The 24,579-nt window shown below is 34.9% G+C and overlaps 1 protein-coding gene across 4 annotated transcripts in view; it reads right to left on the bottom strand.

Moving 5' to 3' along the window:
• Positions 1 to 1,123: 1,123 nt before the first annotated feature.
• Positions 1,124 to 24,579, bottom strand: part of mesh (sushi domain containing 2 mesh) — a 109,280-nt gene continuing 85,824 nt past the window's right edge. Inside the window, exons 6-18 of one of the 4 annotated variants that reach the window (XM_067761153.1) lie at positions 21,006 to 21,143; positions 17,160 to 17,328; positions 16,696 to 16,953; positions 16,454 to 16,616; positions 16,214 to 16,387; positions 6,297 to 6,419; positions 5,985 to 6,143; positions 5,169 to 5,913; positions 4,629 to 5,047; positions 2,578 to 2,765; positions 2,251 to 2,493; positions 2,137 to 2,181; positions 1,124 to 2,079 (exon numbers count right to left, since the gene is read on the bottom strand). In XM_067761153.1, the coding sequence (XP_067617254.1) occupies positions 1,556 to 2,079; positions 2,137 to 2,181; positions 2,251 to 2,493; positions 2,578 to 2,765; positions 4,629 to 5,047; positions 5,169 to 5,913; positions 5,985 to 6,143; positions 6,297 to 6,419; positions 16,214 to 16,387; positions 16,454 to 16,616; positions 16,696 to 16,953; positions 17,160 to 17,328; positions 21,006 to 21,143 (3,348 nt within the window). In that variant the 3' untranslated portion in view covers positions 1,124 to 1,555. Of the gene's footprint in view, positions 2,494 to 2,577; positions 2,766 to 4,628; positions 5,048 to 5,168; positions 5,914 to 5,984; positions 6,144 to 6,296; positions 6,420 to 16,213; positions 16,388 to 16,453; positions 16,617 to 16,695; positions 16,954 to 17,159; positions 17,329 to 21,005; positions 21,144 to 24,579 lie in introns of all 4 variants that reach the window. The other 3 variants (XM_067761151.1, XM_067761152.1, XM_067761150.1) reach the window with 3 other exon arrangements.

Below are 24,579 nucleotides of genomic sequence, written 5' to 3'. Positions count from 1 at the left end.
ATTTCGAGCAGCTGATGAATATTTAACACACAATAAGTAGGGATGCGATATGTAGGAGGTTGCAAAGAATGTGATTCCAAGCCAAATGCCCTAATAATTGGAGCTGGTGATAAGAGTAGGAGATTGGAAAGGACGTGATTACAGGTCACCCATCCAAATTATTGCATATTTAAGGTAGTCAATAGATATTTTTTAATACGTGGAATGAGTCGCTCGTATCAATGTTTTTGCAGTGCTTATTAAAATCAGAACACATACAACGAAGATATTCGTGCATTTCAAAATTCAATTTACATGTGCTTATATGAAGTTGTTGCAAATATCTAGACGATCTAAATGGAACATTTTATACAATTTCACCAAGCAGAAACGAACTATTTACCATCTCTCTAATAAGTTTAACTAAAAACAGCACACTTACCATCTCTACGACTCTGTAGCATACGAAGCTAAATAAGTTTTAAGCGGCAGGAATAGGGAGGAAGAATATTTGAGGAAACCCAAAATAAATAACTTAGCACAAAAATCAGAAATTGCTTTTGAATCGATTCTAATTTGTCACAGTGGGTCTAGTGTTCCAGGTTGTTGAAGAATATTCCAATATTGGTCTCACCAAAGATATAAAGAGAGTTTAAGTAATATATAAATCATTAAATTCTTTAGACCACTCACAAGATAATCTCGAATCCATTCCGGGACTATTTTTCGATTATTTCGGTGTTATTTCAGAAATATTTCACGTGTTTTTTCAGATTGCTTTGGGGCTATTTCTGGATTACTACTGGACTATTTGGAATAGCTTTTGGAGTGTTAAAAATCATATCGGTCCACTTGGGGAAAAACGTTTTGATGAATTTGAGATTATTTGAGCAAGTTTGGTACTTTATGCGGAGTCGTTTCAGGACTTTTTCTAGATTACTTCAGGAATATTTCAGAACCATTTCGGTGTTGTGTTCGGAATCGTTTCGGACTATTTCATGACTGTTTAGGGACCGTTTCGGAATTGTTTTAGAGACCTACATAACAGACTTGTAAGAAACTAAAATTGTCATTGCTATATTTTTCAATACTCACCTCTTTACAACTATCGATTAATTTTTAGATTAAAGAAAGTTTAGTCAGTTTAAAAAATTATTTATTTTGAATTAAAAAAAAAAAAAATGTCGAAGACAGTGAAGCTGATTTCATATAAAGTCTATACTGCAGGTTTGTCATTTTTTTATCTTTGCATGTAAGGGAGATTATGATTAAATTGATTAAGTCATCTTTTCAATCAAAATCAAAAAGGGATTTTAATTATTTACAAACATACATATATGTATTTTGATGTTATATTACATCATGAACGGATTTGATTTTAAAATGTGAGCGATGGCAGTTGCATATGTTCTATTGGTTAAGTAGGTGGTTTTTTAGTTTAGTTTTTTTTAACATACAGAGAAATGCTGAAAACTTTGTACATGTGATGTTTAAGCGCTAGCATCTAATGGGTGCACGTAAATAAATGTATATGAGTTAGTCTGAAATGACGGATGCTATTCACAAATGTGGTGGGTTAAACTTCGGTGGAACGTTGCACAGATGGAGTGGGTGAAGCGGCATATGGTGGTGATGGTAAACCGTTATCCTGTGTCAATGGCATCGTTGTAGGCGTTTGTTGTGCTACAGCTGGCGCTTGACGCAATGGCGTTATTGCCGTTGCACCAGCGGGTATATTCGATGGTGGGCGATTAAAGAACTTGGTATTATTTGGCAATACTGGAACACCACCAAAACGATTTTGTGCTGCTGCGTTCGTTTGATAATTCATTGAGCTATTACGACTATCGACACCGCTAAATGTTGGACTATATTGTCGTTGTTGCAATTGCGTTGGACTATGCTCATCATCTGTTTCGGGTGATGGTGGTTGATTGTAGGCGGAATTTGTTGTAATATTCGCTTTTTGTTGTGCACCCTGCTGCTGTTGCTCTTGTTGCGTTGGATCATCTATGGCAGTACCATCATCTTCGTGTTGATCTTGATCCGTACTTGAATTGTTACGTAACGAACGTCTACCCATCTGACGCGGCTTGTCACCTATTTTATTAACGTATTCAATATCGCTAGCAATTTTTGTATCTTTATTTTCACTACCTTCGGACGATGTGACATCCTCATCATCCAGATCCCATTTTTTAGCTGGAAAGTCAATACGGGGTTTCCCCGGTAGTGGTTCATTCGTACGATACACTTTATCATATGACCTACTTTTCTTTAGTGTCTCGGTTCCATTCGTATCGCTGTCATCGTCTGGTCCACTTAGTTGACGTAAATTAGAACGTGAGGAGGCACGCGACCGTGGTATTGACATTTGCCAAGAAGGATCCTCTTTAAGTTGTTTCTGACGGAAGCGATAGATTCCGCAAACAATGCACACCATTAGTGGTAATATGACGCAAACAATAATAGCAATGGCGATAAAGGCTATGCGTCGTGTGTAGAATATTTCACCTGTTGGTGGGGGAAAGGGGAAATATTTTAGTTTAAGAATACAAAAGTTGATTATTTTGTTTTTTGTCTGGGAGAAATACTTACGTAGACAATACGTATAACCATATTCGGGCATATTCCAGAGACCATTAGCCATACATTCTCGTCGTTGATCGCCCATAAGTACGAAGCCCTCGTTGCACTCGAAGGAGATTTTAGCGCCTGGCATAAAATCGAAACTCAATTTGCGTCCAAAACGGGGAGTCTCCAAAACACCGCAAGATACAATGCGTCTACAGGAAAAGGAGAGACACTTAAGTTTAACTCAAAAGCAATAAGTTTTTAAAACATTGAAAGTACCAACAACAATATTATGAGAGAACAAAAGTTAAAAAGTGCAACATATCTGCCTAAAACAAAACAAAGTCACGACACAACATAACATAAAGCATAAAACACGTAGTCGTTAGAACAGGGCATCTGCTGTGGCTATTTTAACACTTTCCCTACAGCCCCAACGTAAGTCATTCACTGGTTCCCTTTTGTTTGCAGTGTACTACCATCATATAGAGTCTCCCTAATATCCCAATAAATGGTTTTAAGAAGAGACTAAACCGATTAATAAAAAACTTATTTGGCTTCTCGTTTACGCGAGGCCAAGTTTGTCAGGATATCTCACATCTGGGTTCCAATGCCCATCTGACTTTGTTTTTCTCAGTAAATACGGACATGAGCGAGTGTAGCTTTATTCTCGATAGCTCATCAGGGGAGCAAATAATCTTTTGGGTAGATGTCGACATTAACCCTTACATTGTCATTAAGTTTGGAGCCACCTGTGAAGACAACGGCGGATTGAACTTAGAGTAAATTTCCCATACCTTTCGCGTCGCTGTTGGACTCTAATAGATAACTCGTATAAAGTGAGGATTGGAGTGGTACAATCTAGTTGATGCAAGCTTTTGGGGATGGTTTCTAGAATTCTGCTTTAAAAATAAGTATGATGTAGGGTTAGAGGGCAATTACTATTCTGGATTTTTCTTCGAGTTCAACTGCTTTAAATAACTCCGAGGTATTAGGTTTGGTTGAACTCGTCGGTCATCTAAAACCTCACATTGACTGAATGTGCCCATAGTGCTAGCAAAATTCGTTTGACGACCAAACGAAAGAGCCCCAATCAGGTACCAGGACTTACGTTATAAAATAAATCCATACTCTTTGCAGATACTAGAAGTTTTCTAGGGCCTAGCATAATTGCTGCATCGAGATTTAATAACTATACCGCCCGTAATAACTGGACCCTTTACGAGGCGAACGAGGGCATGAACACAGAACGTGCTCAACCGTTTCTTACTGCACTCCGAGGTATTACTATACAAAATAAATCCCTCGAAAATTCGAGCTTCATCCCGTTCAATTGTGATGGGTTTTGTAGTGCCTGGTGATTAAAACACAGGACCAGCTACCTACGAGTAAAATACGGTTTGCAGTAGCTGGTCTGAAAGCTGAAGTTGTTTTACTGTTGCTGTTAGGGATATTTCATCGGACTAGACTATAGCTATGCAACCACTTCCTTGTACCTCCAATAGTAAGTTGTGCACTGCTGCTGGGTACTACAGTAGAGTGGATAACATACCTCCCTCGAAATTTCGTAACTTGACTCAACATAACAGAAAACAAAACATGAAAATACAAAATGAGCTTTAGCAATATCTAAAAAAAAAGCTTTACTTCACATGACCTTCTACAACATAATGTGCATAGCAAAAATGAAAATATGTGTAAGCAACATAACATAGCAGTACATAACATAACATAACCCAACATAACATAAGGTAACATTACCTTACATAATAAAGCATTAGCATAGTATAACATAACAAGACATAACACTATAGATTATAACACAACATAACAGAATATAACATAACATAACATTACATATTATAGCATAGCATAACATAACATTATACACAATAACACAACAAAACATAAAATACCATAATATAACACAGCATGACATAACATAACATAACAAGATAAAATAGCATAACAAAATATAAAGTATGTTATTTTTTAATAACAAGAAATACCGTAATATTAAGAAGCATGATATTATATCTAATGCATTACATAACAAAATGCAAAACCAAACTTACTTAGAATTCAATGTCCTTATATTGACCAAGGTATCGTAGTAAATTTTTGTGAAATGAGCCAAGTCCACATTTAAAGTCATACCATAATCATAGCGACACTGATAACTCTCACCGCACAACTCCTCAGCGCGTTCCACGTCATATGAACGATTTGCAGGCAAAAAGTCTTGCGGTTCTTTTACAAAGTTCGGCACGAAAGAAGCATTCGAATAATAACTGGCTGTACGGCCATCTTCCCGATTAAATAGAGCAGCACCCACCCCAGGTATATAACGGTCTGCCAACATCCATTTCAAACCGAAATTATAGTAGATTTGTTGCAAATTATTCAAATTCAAATTAAGAATTGTGCTGTCCGGTAAAACGAAGTCATCGAAAACATTAAAGGACCAGTTGCCGAGTAAGCCAGCAGTTTTATTCTAGAAAGAGAAAATTTAAGGTCGCAGAAAAAAAATCTATGAACCAAAAGTTTTTGTAAAACAATGTGGAATTCGAAGTTTTTCAGATTTTCCTTTTTACTACTTCTCATACAATACTCACAATAAAATTCCATGGTAAATAAACCCGTCCCGTCATATAACCTTCATTTTCCACAACTTCAACACCAACACCCGAATCAAACATCACTACAACTTGCGACTGATTAAGCAAATAAGTGGGCGTATAAACTGTGACGCCATCAAAATGTTGAAATTTCATACTTTCGCGATCGAAATAAATTGGACGCCCATCGGCGAGCACATCTAAAGCATAACGCCAGCGTGCAAATTTCGGACGCAAACGTACCTCAATAGTTGTTGTCGTATTACCACGCATAGCCATTGCTGTTAGTTGTGTAGCCATAACGGGACCATGTAAATTCTTCGGCAATTGTTCGAAGCGTCCTTGTACCTCGAAACGTTGATCGGCTGCCACGCTACGTGACAAAACAAACTCACCCAAACCATTGAAAGTGTATTGTGCGCCATCAAATGTAATGAGATGTGGATCACCAAAGACACCAGCCACTCCTGGTGCTTGATAGCCAACACAATCTTGTGAGGGGCGACGTTCGAAACGGAAAGTTTCACAATTGACTGATTGTTCCTTTTGCCAATAACAACATGAATACCAAGGGCGCATATCGTGGAACCAATTGGACAAAGTTGGCACTTTACCAGCTTCATTCCAGGGCATTTTACCAAGATTATGATTACGTCGTGGACGTGAACCCCATACTTGATCTTGTGTTAGCATAAGAAAACCGTAGCGATCATAGCAGCACTCTTGTTCGGCACCCTCGGCACTGTGTGAATGAAATAAACTCATTACTTTGAATTTCGACGTTTTGTGAATAAAACAAATATTTGTACATACACTGGCGTTCCACTAACAACACAATGTATAGCATTTTTGTGACGTAAACATGTGGGATTTGAATCCTTATCGCACTCTTTGTCAGGTCTGTAGCGTCCTTTGTCATTAACTGCTTGTTCTAACGTACAAGGGCATAGTGGTAGGTCGCCGGTGAATGTTCTGAAATGAAAATCATCAATCATCAATCGGAAAACATAATTTTATGTAAATGTGGAAGATTTTTTTAAATTTTACTTCAATTTCTGTCTTAAATTTTTACACTTCTGTTTAATTAAAAAAAAAAAAACAAAATATCCGAAACTAATGTCTTACCTTAAAAAACGGTCGCTTCGAACCCAATTATCACAAAGCGCTTGTGGCCACTTCAGACCATGTCTTCGTTCCCATTGCTTATTGAAATACCATCCCAGTGGAATAGGTCGTGACCAGAGGGTGCTAAACATAAAATAAATAAGTTGTATTGCAATAATATCCAGAAAAAGCCAGTAGTATTTTTGTTCGACATTCATATTGAAAGTGGTGTGAAGAGCGGACTAGGATCATATACAATTTTTTTTATATGTTTGTACCTTGCACAGATATATCTATAATTTTAATGCTTGTAAACCTTTAAAATTTGTTTCGAACAAATGTGGGCGGTGCCCTTTCTCTTTCGACGAATGAAAATACCGCTTTACAAGTCGCATATCATATCTGGCGTGATTAATGGCTCGAAATTATGAACGTTGCCGAGAGAAGGTGAGATGGCCCTTTGAGTATATGAGAAACAAGTTCTTCGAAAGATTTATGGTCCTGTCTATTATGCCGAAGGAGATATAATGGTGAACTGTATGAGCATGTTATATGAATAGATGAAGAAGCTCCGACCAAGAAAGTTATGCTCTTATCGAGACCAAAATCAGCGTATTTGCAATTTGTTAACCACGCCATTGTTGACTCTCATAACTTCGAAATAGTAAAGGAGTTTGAAGAATCACTCTTACCACTAAATACTAATTTGGACTGGGTAGGCAATGGCAAAATTAAGTCCGCTTTTGTCAAATGAAATTCAAGCTCTAAAAGTCACTTATCCTACCCGTCCTTCTATGTATAAAGTACAAAGTCATGGAGAATGACAACATCAGACGAAGCGGCTTTGGGAGTGCTCGCGAAAAAATTGCTTCTACGTAACTCTACGCGTTGGTGCGGGCGAGTACTGTAGAAGACTTAATAATGAGCTGTATGAGCTTTACGCTGATATCGGCGTAGTCTAGCGAATCAAAACGCAGCAGCTACGCTGGCTAGACCATGTTATGCGAATAAAAAATGACGCTCCAGCTAAGCAAGTATTTTTTATCGGAGTCCGCCTATGGAAGCAGAGAAAGAGGGTGGCCCCCACTACGCTCAAAGGACCAGGTGTAAAATGATTAAAACTTCCTTACTGTGACCAATTGGCGCCAGTTAGCTCATCGAAGTAGAGGCAGGTGCGCCTTCTTGGACCGCCATTACCATTTAAACGTTTAAGCCCCAATTAAGTTATTATTATAAATTTAAATCCATTATTCAAAGGCAGGGAATTGCACTATCGTGTAAACAGGCGATACTAGTTTTAATTCTGTCCCTCCGCAGTGCTTTCAACTGAGCCTTTTGACAATGTGATGTCCTACGTAATGGCAGTTGTCCACCTTGCAGGTCTTTATATGCCATCAAGCTCTCCCACCCCCTCGATTCATGCGGAACTTTTCACCAGATCCTCGGCTGTTAAAGAAACAGGATTTACCACGTATAGGTGAGGTTTAAAATTGCGCTGGAAACGCCTTGAATCGATTCGCTATTTTAGTCGCCTCTTACGACAGGCATACCTGTCGCGGGTATATTCTAATCCATCCAACCCGCTGTGAGGATCAGCGCAAATTCGAATTTATTCATAAAATGTGTGATGCGGAAGTATCGCTTTGCATTACTGTCTCCCATTTCGGAATTCAGTTGATTATCTTATATTAAGTTGGTTAAATTTTCCTTGCTAAAATTAAAATGAAAGGTGACAGATTAATACTTAATTAAAGATATTACTCATTTTCATGTGAAAATAAACACCAGTAAATGCAATAGTATGGAACATAAATTAAAAATTTGCAAAATGTATTCAATTCGCTTAGCAAAACGAGCAACAACGAATTGTATTTTATTATACAAATAATAATTACATTCAAAACACAATATCGACTTGAATTGACCCAGAAAATTGTGTGAAATTGTTTAAGTGTTTTCATTAAAAGCATTGTTAATAGTTTGTATTCATAGTAGAAATGCTGACATGCACATCACATCATCAAACGTAATAACATCACACACCCAGCCTTCAACTGGTGATGTAGCCCACACAAGTTGCAACATTCATTTAATACAAATTCTCATATCTGCTAAGTGCACCTTGTGCACAGACAATTGATTTTGCAATGAATTGAATTATTGCATATTGATGACATTCAAATGCAAAAATAATACAAAATTGACTAAGGTATATATGGCAAATGGTAGTAAGGTTAATATATTCATGCATATGTAGTGCATACCTTCATGAATATATGTATAGTTGCAAATTGAATGAAAATATAGATACAAATTAATGCTGCTTTTATTTCTAATTGTATGAATTTGTATTAACAAAAGCTTGATTTGCTCATGGATTGTGAGTGATTATTCGTTTGTGTGGTTTTTTTACTCAGCGTGCTTTGCACACAAAGTATATTAACTTTGATTGGATAACGGTTGGTTGTACAAGTATAAAGGAATCGAGATATATATAGACTTCCATATATCGAAATCATCAGTATTGAAAAAAAATTTGATCCTTCCGTCCGTCCGTGTGTCCGTTCACACGATAACTTGAGTAAATATTGATCTATCTTCACCAAATTTGGTATACGACCTTATCTGGATCCAGAATATATTGGTATTGAAAATGAGCGAAATCGGATGATGACCACACCCACTTTTTATATATATAACATTTTGGAAAACACAAAAAAACTGATTATTTAGTAAATAATACACCTAGAATGTTGAAATTTGACATATGGACTGATATTGAGACTCTTGATAAAAATTTGAAAAAAAATTTTGAAATGGGCGTGGCACCGCCCACTTGTGATAAAATTAATTTTACAAATATTATTAATCATAAATCAAAAATCGTGAAACCTATCGTTACAAAATTCGGCAGAGAGGTTGCCTTTGCTATAAGGAATGCTTTGAAGAAAAATGAACGAAATTGGTTAACGACCACGCTCACTTTTATATAAAAGATTTTTAAAAGGGTCGTGGACGAATAACATAAGCTATATCTTTGCAAAAGAGAGCTCTATATCAATAGTATTTCATTTCCCAAGTGTATTTATAACAATAAATAGGAAAAACTTCAATTTAAAAAAAATGGGCGTGGCACTGCCCCTTTAATGACTAAGCAATTTTCTATGTTTCGGAGCCATAACTCGAAGAAAAATTTACATATCGTTACAAAATTGGGTAAATATATTTTCCTTGTAGCAGGAAATATTTCTAGAAAAAATGGACGAGATCGGTTAAAGATCACGGCAACTTAGATATAAAACAAATTTAAAAGGGTCGTAGACTAGAATAATAAGCTATAACAAAAAGCAGCAAAAAATAGTTTTGATTCAATGTTATTTCACTTATCAAGTTTTACTCTAAGAGGAAATGGGGAGACATTTTTTTTTTAAACGGGCGGTGCCACGTGTTATGTAGAAAAGTAATTTATTTGAAATGAAATGTACAATTGAAGCTCACGCTGAGTATATAATATTCGGTTACCCCGAACTTATACACCTTTACTTGTTTTTTTTTTTTCGAAACACATACGCATGACCTTTTTGTTGTTTTTTGTATGGCTCCCTAATGGATCTGCTGCAGGGAATTGAATATATTTTCAATATGCTCAATATTGAATTTCATTAAAATTTATTAAATTGTTTTATAAAACCATATAGAAATTTAATTGATAGAAATTTTGAATAAAATGGAGTAACAAATGAATTATATGATTTGAAATACAGTTTTTGTTTGCTTTACTATTCTTTATTAATTGGATACATGAAGCATCATGAAGCATATGTGGTAAGAAACAGGGGCGAAAACTGTTATTCCTTTTATAATATAATTCCTTGCAAAACTATTAATTTTGGAGTTTTAATATATTTGAATCAAGATAAAAATTATATTCTGATTTTTATTACCTGAGGAGTCGAAAAAGTCCTGGTCAAAAAATTATCCTAGGTGAAAATGTTTGAGCTTCCAGGTATCCCTATAGCAATAGCATGTCGAATCAACCTTTTTATTTTTCGAACTTTTTCCATAAATGTCAACATATAAAAGTAAAATCTGTATTTTTATTTTTTCGAGTCCGATAGAACTAGTTAAACTCGGACTTTTGAAAATAACTCGGAAATAAAAGTTAAATCCGGACTTCTATTTTTTAAGGCCAAAAAAAACTTTCGGCTTGATAACAAAGAAACGGCTTATCCGAATTAAAAAAATAAGCCGTTTCTTTGTTATCAAGGCGGACTTTTATTTTGGCCTTAAAAAAAAAAGTGCGGATTTAACTTTTATTTCCGGACTTTTGTTTTTAAAAGTCCGCGTTTAACTAGTTCTATCGGACTCGAAAAAATAAAAATACAGATTTTACTTTTATATGTTGACTTTTATGGAAAAAGTTCGAAAAATAAAAAGGATGATTCATGACATGCTATTGCTATAGGGATACCTGAGAGCTCAAACATTTTCACCTAGGATAATTTTTTGACCAGGACTTTTTCGACTCCGAAAAAAAAATTATTTTTTTCCGTCCCCGGCGATTAGCCACAGCATTCACTTAGGTCCGGTTTTTCAGTACAAGTTAAACTGAGTTATTCAGATAAACTACGCTCAAACTTATTTTGCCGTTATTCAGTCTACTTTAACTGAGATTTAAGCTGAGCTTGAGCTGTCGATCTGGCAGGGTTAAACACCAGTGAACCTTTCAATTATTTGCGTTCGCAATAACGTCAAGTACACCCAACAAGCATTTGGGTTTCAGTGCCATTAGCATACTTCTAAAATCTCAAAAGTTGTTTCAAAATAGTGAATAAACTAAAGGAAATTTTTTATAAAGTAAACAGTGCTATTATTTAAATAATAAATTGTGGTTTTCTAATTCAAACCAAATATAAGACTTCAATACTACACTATTTTCACTAAATTTAATAAAACATGTATATATAATTTATTATACTCAGCTGAGCAGAGCTCACAGAGTATATTAATTTTGTTCGCATAACGGTAATCCGTAACGGCATAAATTAATCGAGACAGATATAGACTTCTATATATCAAAATGATCTGGGTGAAAAAAGAAATTCATTTAGCCATGTCCGTCCGTCACTCCGTCCGTCCGTCTGTCCGTCCGTCTGTAAACATTATAACTTGAGTAAATTTTGAGGTATCTTGATGAAATTTGGTATGTAGGTTCCTGGGCCTTTATCTCAGATCGCTATTCAAAATGAACGAAATCGGACTACAACCACGCCCGAAAATTTCGAAATCCGAAAAAGTGCGATAATTCATTACCAAAGACGTACAAAGCGATGAAGCTTGGTAGGTGCGTTGACCTTATGACGCAAAATAGAAAATTACTAAAATTTTGAACAATGGGAGTGGAACCGCCCACTTTTAAAAGAAGGCAATTTAAAAGGTTTGCAAGCTGTCATTTGACAGTCATTGAAGATATCATGATGAAATTTGGTAGACACGTTACTCCTATTTCCTAAAATTAGCGAAATCGGATGACGAACACGTCCACTTTTAAAAAAAATTTTAAAGTCAAATTTTAACAAAAATTTAATATCTTTACAGTATAAAGATAAATTATGTCAACACTCGACTCCAGTAATGATATGGTGCAACAAAATACAAAGATAAAAGAAAATTTCAAAATGGGCGTAACTCCGCCCTTTTTCATTTAATTCGACTAGAATACTTTTAATGCCATAAGTCGAACAAAAATTTACCAATCCTTGTGAAATTTGTTAGGGACATAGACTCTATAACGATAACTGTTATCTGTGAAAATGTGCGAAATCAGTTGAAGCCACGCCCAGTTTTTATACACAGTCGGCCGTCCGTCCTTCCGCTCGGCCGTTAACACGATAACTTGTGCAAAAAACGATATATCTTAACTAAACTTAGTTCACGTACTTATCTGAAGTCACTTTATCTTGGTATAAAATATGGCCGAAATCCGAATATGACCACGCCCACTTTTCCGATATCGAAAATTACGAAAAATGAAAAAAATGTACAATTCTGTACCAAATATGAAAAAAGAGATGAAACATGGTAATTGGATTGGTTTATTGACGCAAAATATAACTTAAGAAAAAACTTTGTAAAATGGGTGTGACACCTACCATATTAAGTAGAAGAAAATGAAAAACTTCTGCAGGGCGAAATCAAAAGCCCTTGGAATCTTGGCAGGAATACTGTTCGTGGTATGACATATATAAATATATTAGCGGTCCCGATGATGTTCTGGGTCACCCTGGTCCACATTTTGGTCGATATCTCGAAAACGCCTTCACATATACAAGTAAGGGCTACTCGCTTTTAAAACCATCATTAATACTTTTAATTTGATACCCATATCGTACAAACACATTCTAGAGTCACCCCTGGTCCACTCTTATTGCGATATCTCGAAAAGGCGTCCACCTATAGAACTAAGGCCCACTACGTTTTAAATAATCATTAACACCTTTCATTTGATACAACTGTCATACAAACACATTCCAGGGTTACCTTAAGTTAATTTTGCTATATGGTGATTTTCCCTTATTTTGTCTCCAAAGCTCTCAGCTGAGTATGTAATGTTCGGTTACACCCGAACTTAGCCTTCCTTACTTGTTTTTAATTTATTGCACTTCATTTCGGCTACCACGCAGGAATTTATTTGGAGACGATTTTTTCTCAACTACACCTCAACTAGATTTCTAATGTAGAATATCAGCTAGGGAAAAGCACTGGTTATTCATTTGAAAACTATAAAGTTCTCAAAACCTCTCAAGGATTGAGAATAATTTGAGAATGACGTAGGAGATCAACTTGAGAAGTCTAAGTAATAAATAATTTCTCACAGTTTGGATAGTGATTATGGAATGATGTTGCATATCAACTTGAGAACTAGATATATATTGCTCTTAGGCTGGAGAAATAATTTGTCCATGTTTGTTGAGTAAGCAATATCCAGCTGTTGCCTAGATTACCTAGATTAGAATTACCTAGATTATAAAAAACCAATGTTGCCGTACAAAAAAGACTACCCTAAAAGCGGCCTTAGACTGTGACTATTAAATTGCCCTGTAGTGCAACTGGAGTTTAAATTTGACTAAATTTTGAACAAACTTAGTTTAAGCTTAGCTAAACCAACTACTGAAAAACCGCACCTTGGTATGGTCGTGTCACTGAATTTATAAAAATACAAAAAGGAATGATGAAACTTTTAGAAAGATCGAAGCTTTTTTTTAAATTAACCAGTAAAGACGTAACAACCCTATTAAATGAAGAGAATATACTAGTTTTAATCCATCCTGTGGCAGTACTTTCCATCGACATTTTTAACATTGTGATGTCCTTCAAATTGGTAAAGACAAAAGGGGTCATTCCAGTCCCTTCGAACGTGTTCTTAAGTGGTTCCGTCGTAGGTGATTCCGAAATATGTGTAGCTTCTTATTAATTCGTTTAAATACATATATCTAAGACATCAGCGCTGTTGGTTTAAGTCTCACTACCAACTGCTTCCGATCAGCACCAATTTGGAGGTAGCCATATAAAGTGTATTGCAAAACTATTGCTTTGCTTGACTCTATCCCATCTTTTCTGCAGGAACGTAACAACGGGAATGTTTTCTGATTTTCCGAAGCCTTTTACCTTTTGTTAATGTAATTGACTTTTAATTCGGTAAAACTCTATATATTGAAAGCATTTCAATAAAAATACTCGGCTAGCAAATAATCTGGAAAATATATATATACATAAGCAGGGCCTGTGCGGAAACTCATAAAACATGTTACTCTCGCGAATTTGTAGAAGAAAATTAAAAAAGTAACACTCGAATACCAAGTTATTGTTATATGATTATTATGTCAATATTTTGGTTTGAAAAATCCTAAAATACCTTCAAAAATCCGTTTGGTCTTATAAATCGCTTTAGCATAAGCGCTTATTCATAGTTTGATGAGACAAAGAGAAAAAGGATAGGTGAACATGACATCTAGAGACACAGGAATCTCAGGAAATATAACACAAATGTAAGTTCAGATAATTCTTTTCATATATATCGAACACCTAGACAACCTAATGTTAGTGGAGTAAATCTAAGTCAATTCAATATCTTGCAACAGGTCTACTAATTGAGAGCTGGTAGTGGTACATGCAGGCTGCCAAGTCCATCTGCAAATGACTGATTTCAGAAAAGCTTGGCCGAAGAGGTAGTGATATGCATATTTCTGGAAATTTTACAGTCAAATATTTAAAAAACAACTAGTTTCCTTATTTTACAATGATGACGAAAACACCAAGTTTGCACCAAGTATAATTCAGAATTTTGATTGTTACTGAAACTTCCTTTGTAGAAAAATATTACCATATCTTTTTATCTTAATTTTGCTGTTTCCGGAACCAAGGCATCAACCCATGACATCTTTTAAACTAGTTGGTTTGAAAGCAGGGTAGTTATTTTCAAAGCTCTTGATTTCATGATATTGATACTATCAAGAAGGTGGGCAATTGGCATAACAGAGGAAAAAATGATATTGAGTCAACGAATTTAATAGCTTTCTATTCCTTAGATACTTTGTAAGCTTGAAGTTGCAATTTGGTCGTATTAGAGAACTGAGATAACAGCAGAACAAATAAGGGTGGTATCTACATCTATCTACAGGTTAGATTGAAACCGCAACCCTATCTTCAAAACTCAATCCTGTAGTGGTAAGGGAGATGGCCAGCTATTGGAATTAAAACTTTCAATCTTACATTAATTTGTACGAGTGCCGTTCTAATCTACCCCATGTTTTTGCTCAAAAGTAAGTGCTCCGAATAGTAAAGAGTTTTTACTCGATACTTGAGCAACAAAACAAAATAAGAAGCAATTCATGACGAATGTTTTCTCAAGGAAGCTTTGGTTAGAGAATTAATGAATTAATCTAAAAAAAAAGCCAGTGATGAAAAAACATCGAGTAATTTGCCAAAGTATCATGTGAGGACTTTTTGCAAATCTTAATGTATAAAAAACCCGTGTCAAAACATTTTTGGGCGCGATGGACTCCTAAACTACTGGACCGATTTTTAATTTGTTGTGCACCCCGTATGTAGTTTAATCTAACTTGAGAGATAGGGTAGGTTATATCTCAGTTTATAGTAGCAATATTATTTTATTGCATATTTTTTTATTTGTTTATACGTAATAATAAAATGTTACGTATACGCAGTGACACTCATATTTTCAGGTGGTGCGGATATACTTCCGTGTAATTGCTTGGTGTTTAATTAAACAACCTGCTTATCAATAAAAAATAGTATAGCGGGGTTTCTGAGGGGGCCCGCGATTTAGAGTTACTATGACATTTTTTTTAATTCAGGAGAGTCTTTAGTTGTGTAGAGGGTAATTTCCATGCCCCTGCGTGATTGGGGTCTCGATGTATAGGCCAAAACTTGGGCCAGTGAATTCCTAGACAGCGTTTATACAATATGGATATCAAATGAAAGCTGTTGATGAGTAGTTTAGTACAGAGTAATATATTATCCAGAGACGGACTGGGGCTGGGATTAGGACTAGGACTGGGACTGAGACTCGGAGTGGGACTGGGACTCGAACTGGAATAAAATACATACCGCCCTCTGGGACAGGCAATAAGGGATGCAGAAGAATGGGAAGAAATTGAGAGAAGAGAAAAGGGAGAAGGAGATTGAGAAAGAGATAGAATGAGACGAAGATGGAGATAGATGAAGCGAAAAAGACGGAGGGAGGAGTGAATAAAAGGATTAGGAAAAAGACGGAAAAAGCTTATTAAAATGTATGCAGGTAAGCCAAATTTAGCGCAGGACAACGTCTGCCGGGTCTTCTAGTAATAAATTAAATTGTTTAATCCGTACGAACAACTCCGTAAAAAATTTACAAATTCATTTCTTTTAATACTTACGGACTGATTTTCAAACCAGAATATTGCTCTGGACTGGTAAGATTTATTTGTAGAAAACCAAATTGAAGATCATTGTTGTAGTTATTGCGATTTATATAGTTCTTGGGATAAATGACATATGAGCCAGTGTTAGTCAAACTCGCCTCAACCACGTCAATATATTCGAGTTGTGGGCTGGAAATTCACAATAAAATATTTAAATTAAGTGCTTCAAAACCTTTCTTCCAGATTAACACTTACTAAATTGTAACTTCGCGATAACCCCAAAGTGAAATCATTATATTGGCATTTAAATTGGAAGTCAAATTATAAGGATCCCAAGAAATGTGTATTTGATCAGGTGACTTCTGATGTACATCCTCGGTTTCAAAGAATATTTTTTCTGTAGCTAAAGCTGGAGTTTCTGTATAAGAAAAATAATATTAAGAAAATATATATTATTTTCGATGCTAGTTTTTTTATTTAAATAAATTTTTTCATACCAACAAAATATTTGCCACGCCATTTGAAGCGTTGATTACCAACTGAAATTTCAAAACGCACCCAACCTTCCGCCTTCAAAAAGGGTTGTACACAAATCACACGATTCTTATTCACATAAGTACCCAAAACATCTTCGGTATCGAAATGACAAGTAACACGAATTTTTGGATCAAAGCATGGGCCAGTTATATTTACCACAGTACCACCCAACATATTACCAGCTTCGGGTGCAAATGTTAAGGGCAAATATGCAGCATCTATAAGAGACAACAACAACACCAGCATAAGTAACATTATTGGCTTCATTATTTTGAAAATGTAGTTCATAAATCTATTGAGCTCTATTGACTGACCTTTATGCATTTACATACGTACGTAGCTTATTAAACTAATAATGTTGATTAAATATGCAATTTATTATGTATGTGTTTACGCATCCCATAATTTGCAAATATTAACTCACCAATATCCTTATTACAAGAACCAATTAAAATTTGTTCATCAATACGAAATAGATGTCGACCGGGAAATCCATTACCCCAACCACGTCCAGTTAAATCGCGTATCACCATCTGTTGACTGTAGGGCTTATATTCATAGCTTCGTGTACCATTACCAGCGTTGAAGCCCACCTGCGCAAATTAAAGGCAATTTATTTTTTCAGTATGTACATACATATGGGTGTATTTGGTATACGAAAAAATATGAATAACTCCTTTGTAATTAATTTTGCTTTTAGCCACATTTTAACATCATAATTAATTACATATTTTGTACTTTTCTGTTATGGAATTCCTATCGTAGTTGACTTTGGGGTTACCCAAAAAAATAAAAAATAGCGTGCATATATATCAATGTGTGTGCATAAAAGGGTTGGTCCTTTTAAAAAATAAAAGTGGAACAAAAGTCCGCCTATATATTTGAAGCTTATGTTGACAAGGTCTCGGAAACGATCTTTTATTTTCCGATCTTTTCAAATGTAACCGAAATAGTTTTTAATAGCAACTTGGTTATATAACAGCCGGTTTTTAAAATTAATACGTCACCATTTTCATTTTGTGAAGCTTTATAGCTCCTACGAATGTCTTTTTGAGCTCACCAATTGTCTCATAGCTTCATCGAACAAAGTTTCGTCGAAGAAGAAAAATAAATAGATTTGGAGTAAAAACCGAATGCGAATCCGAGGAGATTTAAATTTGTTACCGAAACGTTAATGGTTTACTATCGTTGAGTTATCGATGTGTTATCGACGGATTATATCAGTGTTGTAACAAATTTATATCACGCCCTTCAATTTCTTATCGACAAGTTTTCGATTTGTTATAGTTGAATTATCGACGAGATTTTGACGGACTGTCGCACAGTGGCATTTTTGAATGATTTAGAAGCGAAAAATTAATAACTCACTGAGCAATGAATATATTTCATTCAAACAATGTGTATATGTTTGCATGCCTTACCCCCCTTCAGTGAGGATAGGCGAAGGTGGGTCGGGGATTTGGGGGGTGGACCCCCCTCCAAAAATTTAAAATTTACCCCAAATAAAAACTTTCCTATAGTCTTACCTTCTTCTTTTGTTCACAATTGAACATACCTCTATTTAAATTTCTTATCTTCTTCAAACCATAAAGCAAGCTTTCCAAGAAAAATAACTTTGGTGTAATTCACTTGAATCCATCTCATACAAAGTTTGATAAAAAAATTCAAACTTTACTGCACCATTGCATTCATCATACAATTCCTCGTCTCTATTTACTCCCATCCCTAAAACAGTACACATGTGGTCTAAAAAGGCTTTATCCTTTTGCCACGTTTTGCAACTCACTCATACAACTCCCCTTTGTGATCCTCATTATATCAAAAGGGGGACCTACGGGGATGAAGAATCATTTGAGTTATATGACTCAATATTGAATTATTGTAGAAATTCAAAAATTATTGTGGTACAGCGTGGTTAAAACTTTTGGCAGGCTTTTCTTTTCACGGTTTTATATATTTTCAACACAAAAATAATACATATTAAAAAACTCATAATTTCGTAAAAAATACTCAACCAAAAAACTTTTGAACACTTGCAGGATAATATAATTATGTGTAGATTTTAAACAACCGAAAAATATTTTAGCTTTTGTTTCAGCACAAATTTTTATTTAATTTTAAACCAAGCGTTATTTCACTTCTGTAAATTGTACTACTTAACGCGTCATCAACAAGTCATAGTTTGACAGCAGCTTATTCAATGAAGAACAATAATTATAAGAAATTATAATTTCCTTTATATACAGCAGACATTTTAAAAACAAACTGCATTCAAATTTCAAAACAAAATTACTTGAAAGTCTTTACTTTTTCGCGTTTGTTATCGAAGTGTTATAAATTTTTTGAAAAAGGTATCTATTTGTAATGGAGAGGATATTGATTTATTATCGAAACATTATCTACTATTTATCGAAATGTTAGCAATATATTATCGATTTTTTACCAATAAATTACCGATATGCTATCAAAAACTGATCTGTATGTTATCGAAATGTTGATGATTATTTATTAAAAATATTATCGATATGCTATCAAAAAATAAGCTATCGATTTCTTAACTGAGTACTAGCAATTTGTTATCGGTGTATAACTTATTTCTTATCAAAATTTTATCGAAAATTTATAGATTTATTTTCGGAGTGTTTTTTAATTGTTTATCGGTGTGTTATCGATGGATCGTCGGTGTCTATTACAACAAATATCAATCTATACAAAATCGATGACACGTATATAAAAAGTCGGTAAAAAGTCGAAAACAACCCGATAATTCAACGATAATAATTCGCCATCGATAATAATCAGATTATAAAACAATTAATTGCCGATAACGATTGTTACCGATAAGAATCCGACTAATCTCTTCCCAAAGATCCCGAAATTATTTGTTGCTGGTACGGAAGAGAATTTTGCAAACCGGTTTTGGAAACCAAATTTGAACGAATTGGGATAAATAATAGAAACTGCAACTGAAGCAAGAACACAAGTTGGAACCAAACGAAAAATGTGTGCTCAAAGCTGATCTAGAATTGAAAAAGGTACATAGACAGGAGTATAAACCTAAGTTTATGCTCAAATAGGATCTAGAATTGAAAAAGGTACATAGACAGGCGCATAAACCTAAATTTAAACCTAAATCGAAAGATATGGGATACAAAATCGAAATCGAAGCTGTGGGATGACTCGTACTCGGCGAGAACCGAAATAGAATAGATGATCCGAATTTGCAATTCTGAGGTAAGAACACTAGCCGATACCGGAACCTAAGTCTGAGCTGAAATAGAAACCATAATCGAAACCGGAATTGATACAAAATATTAGATCCTGAATTAAAACAGGAATTAAAACAAGAAACCAAAATAGAACTGAAAAATAAATCGTAACTAAAAGAGGTCCCAGTATCAAAACCGACTGACTGAGATATGAACTCAAACCATAGGCGGAACGGATATGGGATCTGAAATTGAATTCGTACCTGAGAAATTATCACTAGCGTAGAACGTAGTCTAAACTGCAACTGATATTTATTCAGTTTCAATACCAAAATTGGGACAAATCGGAAGAGAAATGGGCGCCAGAATCAAAGCCGGTTCTAAAACTAAAACACAAATAGGATCCAAAAGCGATCAAAGAGCTAAGATAAAATAGAAAACATATCCAGAATCAGAACAGAAATATCATCCACAAACTAATGGGAACAGAATCCGGAGACAGAACTGAATTAAGACTCAGAATCGAAGCTGATTGGTTGTAATGAATATCGCGTCATTAAAATTTCAGCAGCTTTTGTTTGAGAAAGAATGAGATTTAGAACTAAAACTTATAAAAGCAATTAAATACCTAAGTACACTAAATGAAATAAAATATTAATTTTTGATGCTGTTCCTTTTAATCGCTGCGCGGCCTGTAGAACTCGAGGGAGCTACAGTGCGTAAAGGCAACTTTTAAATGTTGCAACAACTGAAATGGAATGGCGTTAAGATATTTGTTTCAAATGGCAAGTCGAATGACTTGTAGTTAGCTTGTACTGGATTTCACCAGAAAGCTTACTACTTAAAACTAAGCTTAGGTCCTTGCTTTAGACGGCCTCTGCAAATTGATTTGCAAGATCTAATTGGTGCTACTAACTAAGTTTATCCCTACGCGATTTAAGAGACTGCAGCAACAAAAAATTTTAAAAAGAAACCATATTAGTTATTTAATAAAATATCACTGTCCCACCCTCTATCTTTTGGTCAGATTAAGTGCATTAAATTACTGCTTTTATACTTACATAAGCCGGTACTCCACCCTCACCGGTCGTTGTATCTCCACCTGCTTCTGTATTCGAAGACCATTTCAATAAATCATAATTGAAGATAGCGTATGAGTACACTTCATCAGTAGCTAGAATCATTTGGAAAGTGTTGGTCTGAAAATGATTAAAAAGAAATTTACTTTTAGCAAAAACACAGATACAAATATATAAATATTCATAAAAGTTGTATATGAATAACATCAAAAATCTCAATTTATAGGGTCATCTTATGATGTGCGGATGATATTAGCTTATTTTATTCATATAATCATCCTGCAGTGCTTAAGGTTCATATTGAACATAATGCTATCGTTATTTCGGAATATTCGCGTTTACAAAAATTGGTCTTGAATGCGGAAAAAACTAAATTAATTAGGTTTAGACCACGAGCGATGCCCCACGCAAACGAACCTTTTAGTGTATATCTTCACGGCAAACAGATTTTTGAATTCTATGCCGTTAAATATTTGGAGTACATCTGCGCAGAAATTTTCCGTAATATTTTAAATTTTTCCTATACTCTGTGCCATATTTTTCGATCGCGTGAAAGCCATGAGGCTTTATGGATCTTTAAATGTTTGAACATTGAGCTAGATATGCAAATATTTCGGGAAATAGCGAATTCTATCCTAATCATTCCATTCATTATTATCTGAAATTGCTGTGTAAATGTATTTTATGGAAGGAAGCGGTAGAGTTTACAGATCTCGGATTTGCATATGTGTTCTATATGTGTATTTTTCATTTTTATACTCAGTTGAGCAGAGCTCACAGAGTATATTAAGTTTGATTAGATAACGGTTGGTTGTACATGTATAAAGGAATCGAGATAGATATAGACTTCCATATATCAAAATAATCAGGATCGAAAAAAAATTTGATTGAGCCATGTCCGTCCGTCCGTCCGTTAACACGATAACTTGAGTAAATTTTGAGGTATCTTGATGAAATTTGGTATGTAGGTTCCTGAGCAACCATGTCAGATCGCTATTTAAAATGAACGATATCGGACTATAACCACGCCCACTTTTTCGATGCCGAAAATTTCGAAAAACAGAAAAAGTGCAATAATTCATTACCAAAGAGAGATAAAGCGATCAAACTTGTAGGTGAGTTGAGCTTATGACGCAGAATAGAAAATTAGTAAAATTTTGGACAATGAGCGTGGCGCCGCCCACTTTTAAAAGAAGGTAATTTAAAACTTTTGCAAGCTGTAATTTAGCAGTCGTTGAAGATATCGTGATGAAATTTGGCAGGAACGTTACTCCTATTACTATATGTACGCTTAATAAAAATTAGCAAAATCGGAGAAGGACCACGCCCACTTTAAAAAAAAAAATTTGTAAAGTAAAATTTTAACAAAAAATTTAATATCTTTACAGTATATAAGTAAATTATGTCAACATTCAACTCCAGTAATGATATGGTGCAACAAAATACAAAAATAAAAGAAAATTTCAAAATGGGCGTGGCTCCGCCCTTTTTCATTTAATTTCTCTAGGATACTTTTAACGCCATAAGTCGAACAAAAATTAACCAATCCTTTTGAAATTTGGTAGGGGAATAGATTTCATGACGTTAACTGTTTTCCGTGAAAATGAGCGAAATCGGGTGATGCCACGCCCAGTTTTTATACACAGTCGTCCGTCTGTCCTTCCGCATGGCCGCTAACACGATAACTTGAGCAAAAATCGACATATCTTTACTGAACTTAGTTCACGTACTTATCTGAACTCACTTTATCTTGGTATGAAAAATGAACGAAATCCGACTATGAGCACGCCCACTTTTTCGATATCGAAAATTACGAAAAATGAAAAAAATGCCATAATTCTATACCAAATACGAAAAAAGGGATGAAACATGGTAAGGTAATTGGATTGGTTTATTGACGCGAAATATAACTTTAGAAAAAACTTTGTAATATGGTTGTGACATCTACCATATTAAGTAGAAGAAAATGAAAAAGTTCTGCAGGGCGAAATAAAAAACCCTTGAAATCTTGGCAGGTATTACATATATAAATAAATTAGCGGTATCCAACAGATGATGTTCTGGGTCACCCTGGTCCACATTTTGGTCGATATCTGGAAAACGCCTTCACATATACAACTACCACCACTCCCTTTTAAAACCCTTATTAATACCTTTAATTTGATACCCATATCGTACAACACACATTCTAGGGTCACACCTGGTCCACCTTTATGGCGATATCTCGAAACGGCGTCCACCTATGGAACTAAGGATTACTCCCTTTTAAAATACTCATTAACACCTTTCATTTGATACCCATATCGTACAAACGCATTCTAGAATCACCCCTGGTCAACCTTTATGGCGATATCTCAAAAAGACGACCACTTATACAACTACCACCACTCCCTTTTAAAACCCTCATTAATATCTTTAATTTGATACCCATATCGTACAAAAAAATTCTAGAGTCAACCCTGATCCACCTTTATGGCTATATCCCTAAATGGCGTCCACCTATAGAACTATGGCCCACTCCCTCATAAAATACTCTTTAATGCCTTTCATTTGATACACATGTCATACAAATACATTCCGGGTTTCCGTCGGTTCATTTTCCTACATGGTGATTTCCCCTTATATTGTCACCATAGCTCTCAACTGAGTATGTAATGTTCGGTTAAACCCAAACTTAACCTTCTTTACTTGTTATATATAGAAAGTAATCAACCGATTTTGTGATTCTTGTCTAGGGTAATTCTATTTTGAAAAGAAAAGATGGTTATAAATAATATCACAACAATTTCAATCGCTTTTGAACTCGATGGAAAGATTTTCTAAAGATACGAGCGATCTTAGTAGGCGTCGCCACGCGCTTTTTTCAAGATAGTCAAATAGAGTTTTTAAGTCCACCTTACGAAGTTGATCATATAAAATTTTAGCAGTGTAGCGTTATAAACGTCGGAAGTATCTCGTAAAGTAATGAATTATCACAGAACTTTATTTCATTTTGAAATATTATTTATTTTTTACTGGAGTATTAGTTGCGGTCAGAAGAAGAAGGATATTGAATTTCATTATAATACATTTCTTTAAATGACAGTTATTACAAAAAATGGGTTATGAAGAACCCACGGACAAATAGACCGAACAATTCTAACATAAACTTTTTCCGGTTGATTTAAGTAAATAGGATATAAAACAAATCGCTAGGTTCTACAGATACAAATTTAACTTGAAATATAAAAAAAAAAATGTCAAAGCACTCCCGTATGTCCCCACATATACGTAAACAAAATTCATATAGAATTTGATTTTCATATGTAAGTGCAAAGCAAAAGCACTTTCATATGATGAACGAGCCTTTGGAATAAAACATAAATTCACGCTAACAAATTGACAACAAAAATTATTCAAAACAAGTAAGGAAGGCTAAGTTCGGGGTGACCGAACATTACATACTCAGATGAGAGCTTCGGAGATTTATGGCATCAAAAGTATTCTGGAACAATTAAATTAAAAAGGGCGGAGCCACGCCCATTTTGAAATTTTCTTTTATTTTTGTATTTTGTGG

The sequence above is a fragment of the Eurosta solidaginis genome, chromosome 1 (genome assembly GCF_040869045.1).
Source record: "Eurosta solidaginis isolate ZX-2024a chromosome 1, ASM4086904v1, whole genome shotgun sequence".
Classification (NCBI taxonomy): Eukaryota; Metazoa; Arthropoda; class Insecta; order Diptera; family Tephritidae; genus Eurosta; species Eurosta solidaginis.
The sequence above is the reverse complement of the archived record's forward strand: the minus strand, read 5'-3'. Positions and strand labels throughout refer to the sequence as shown.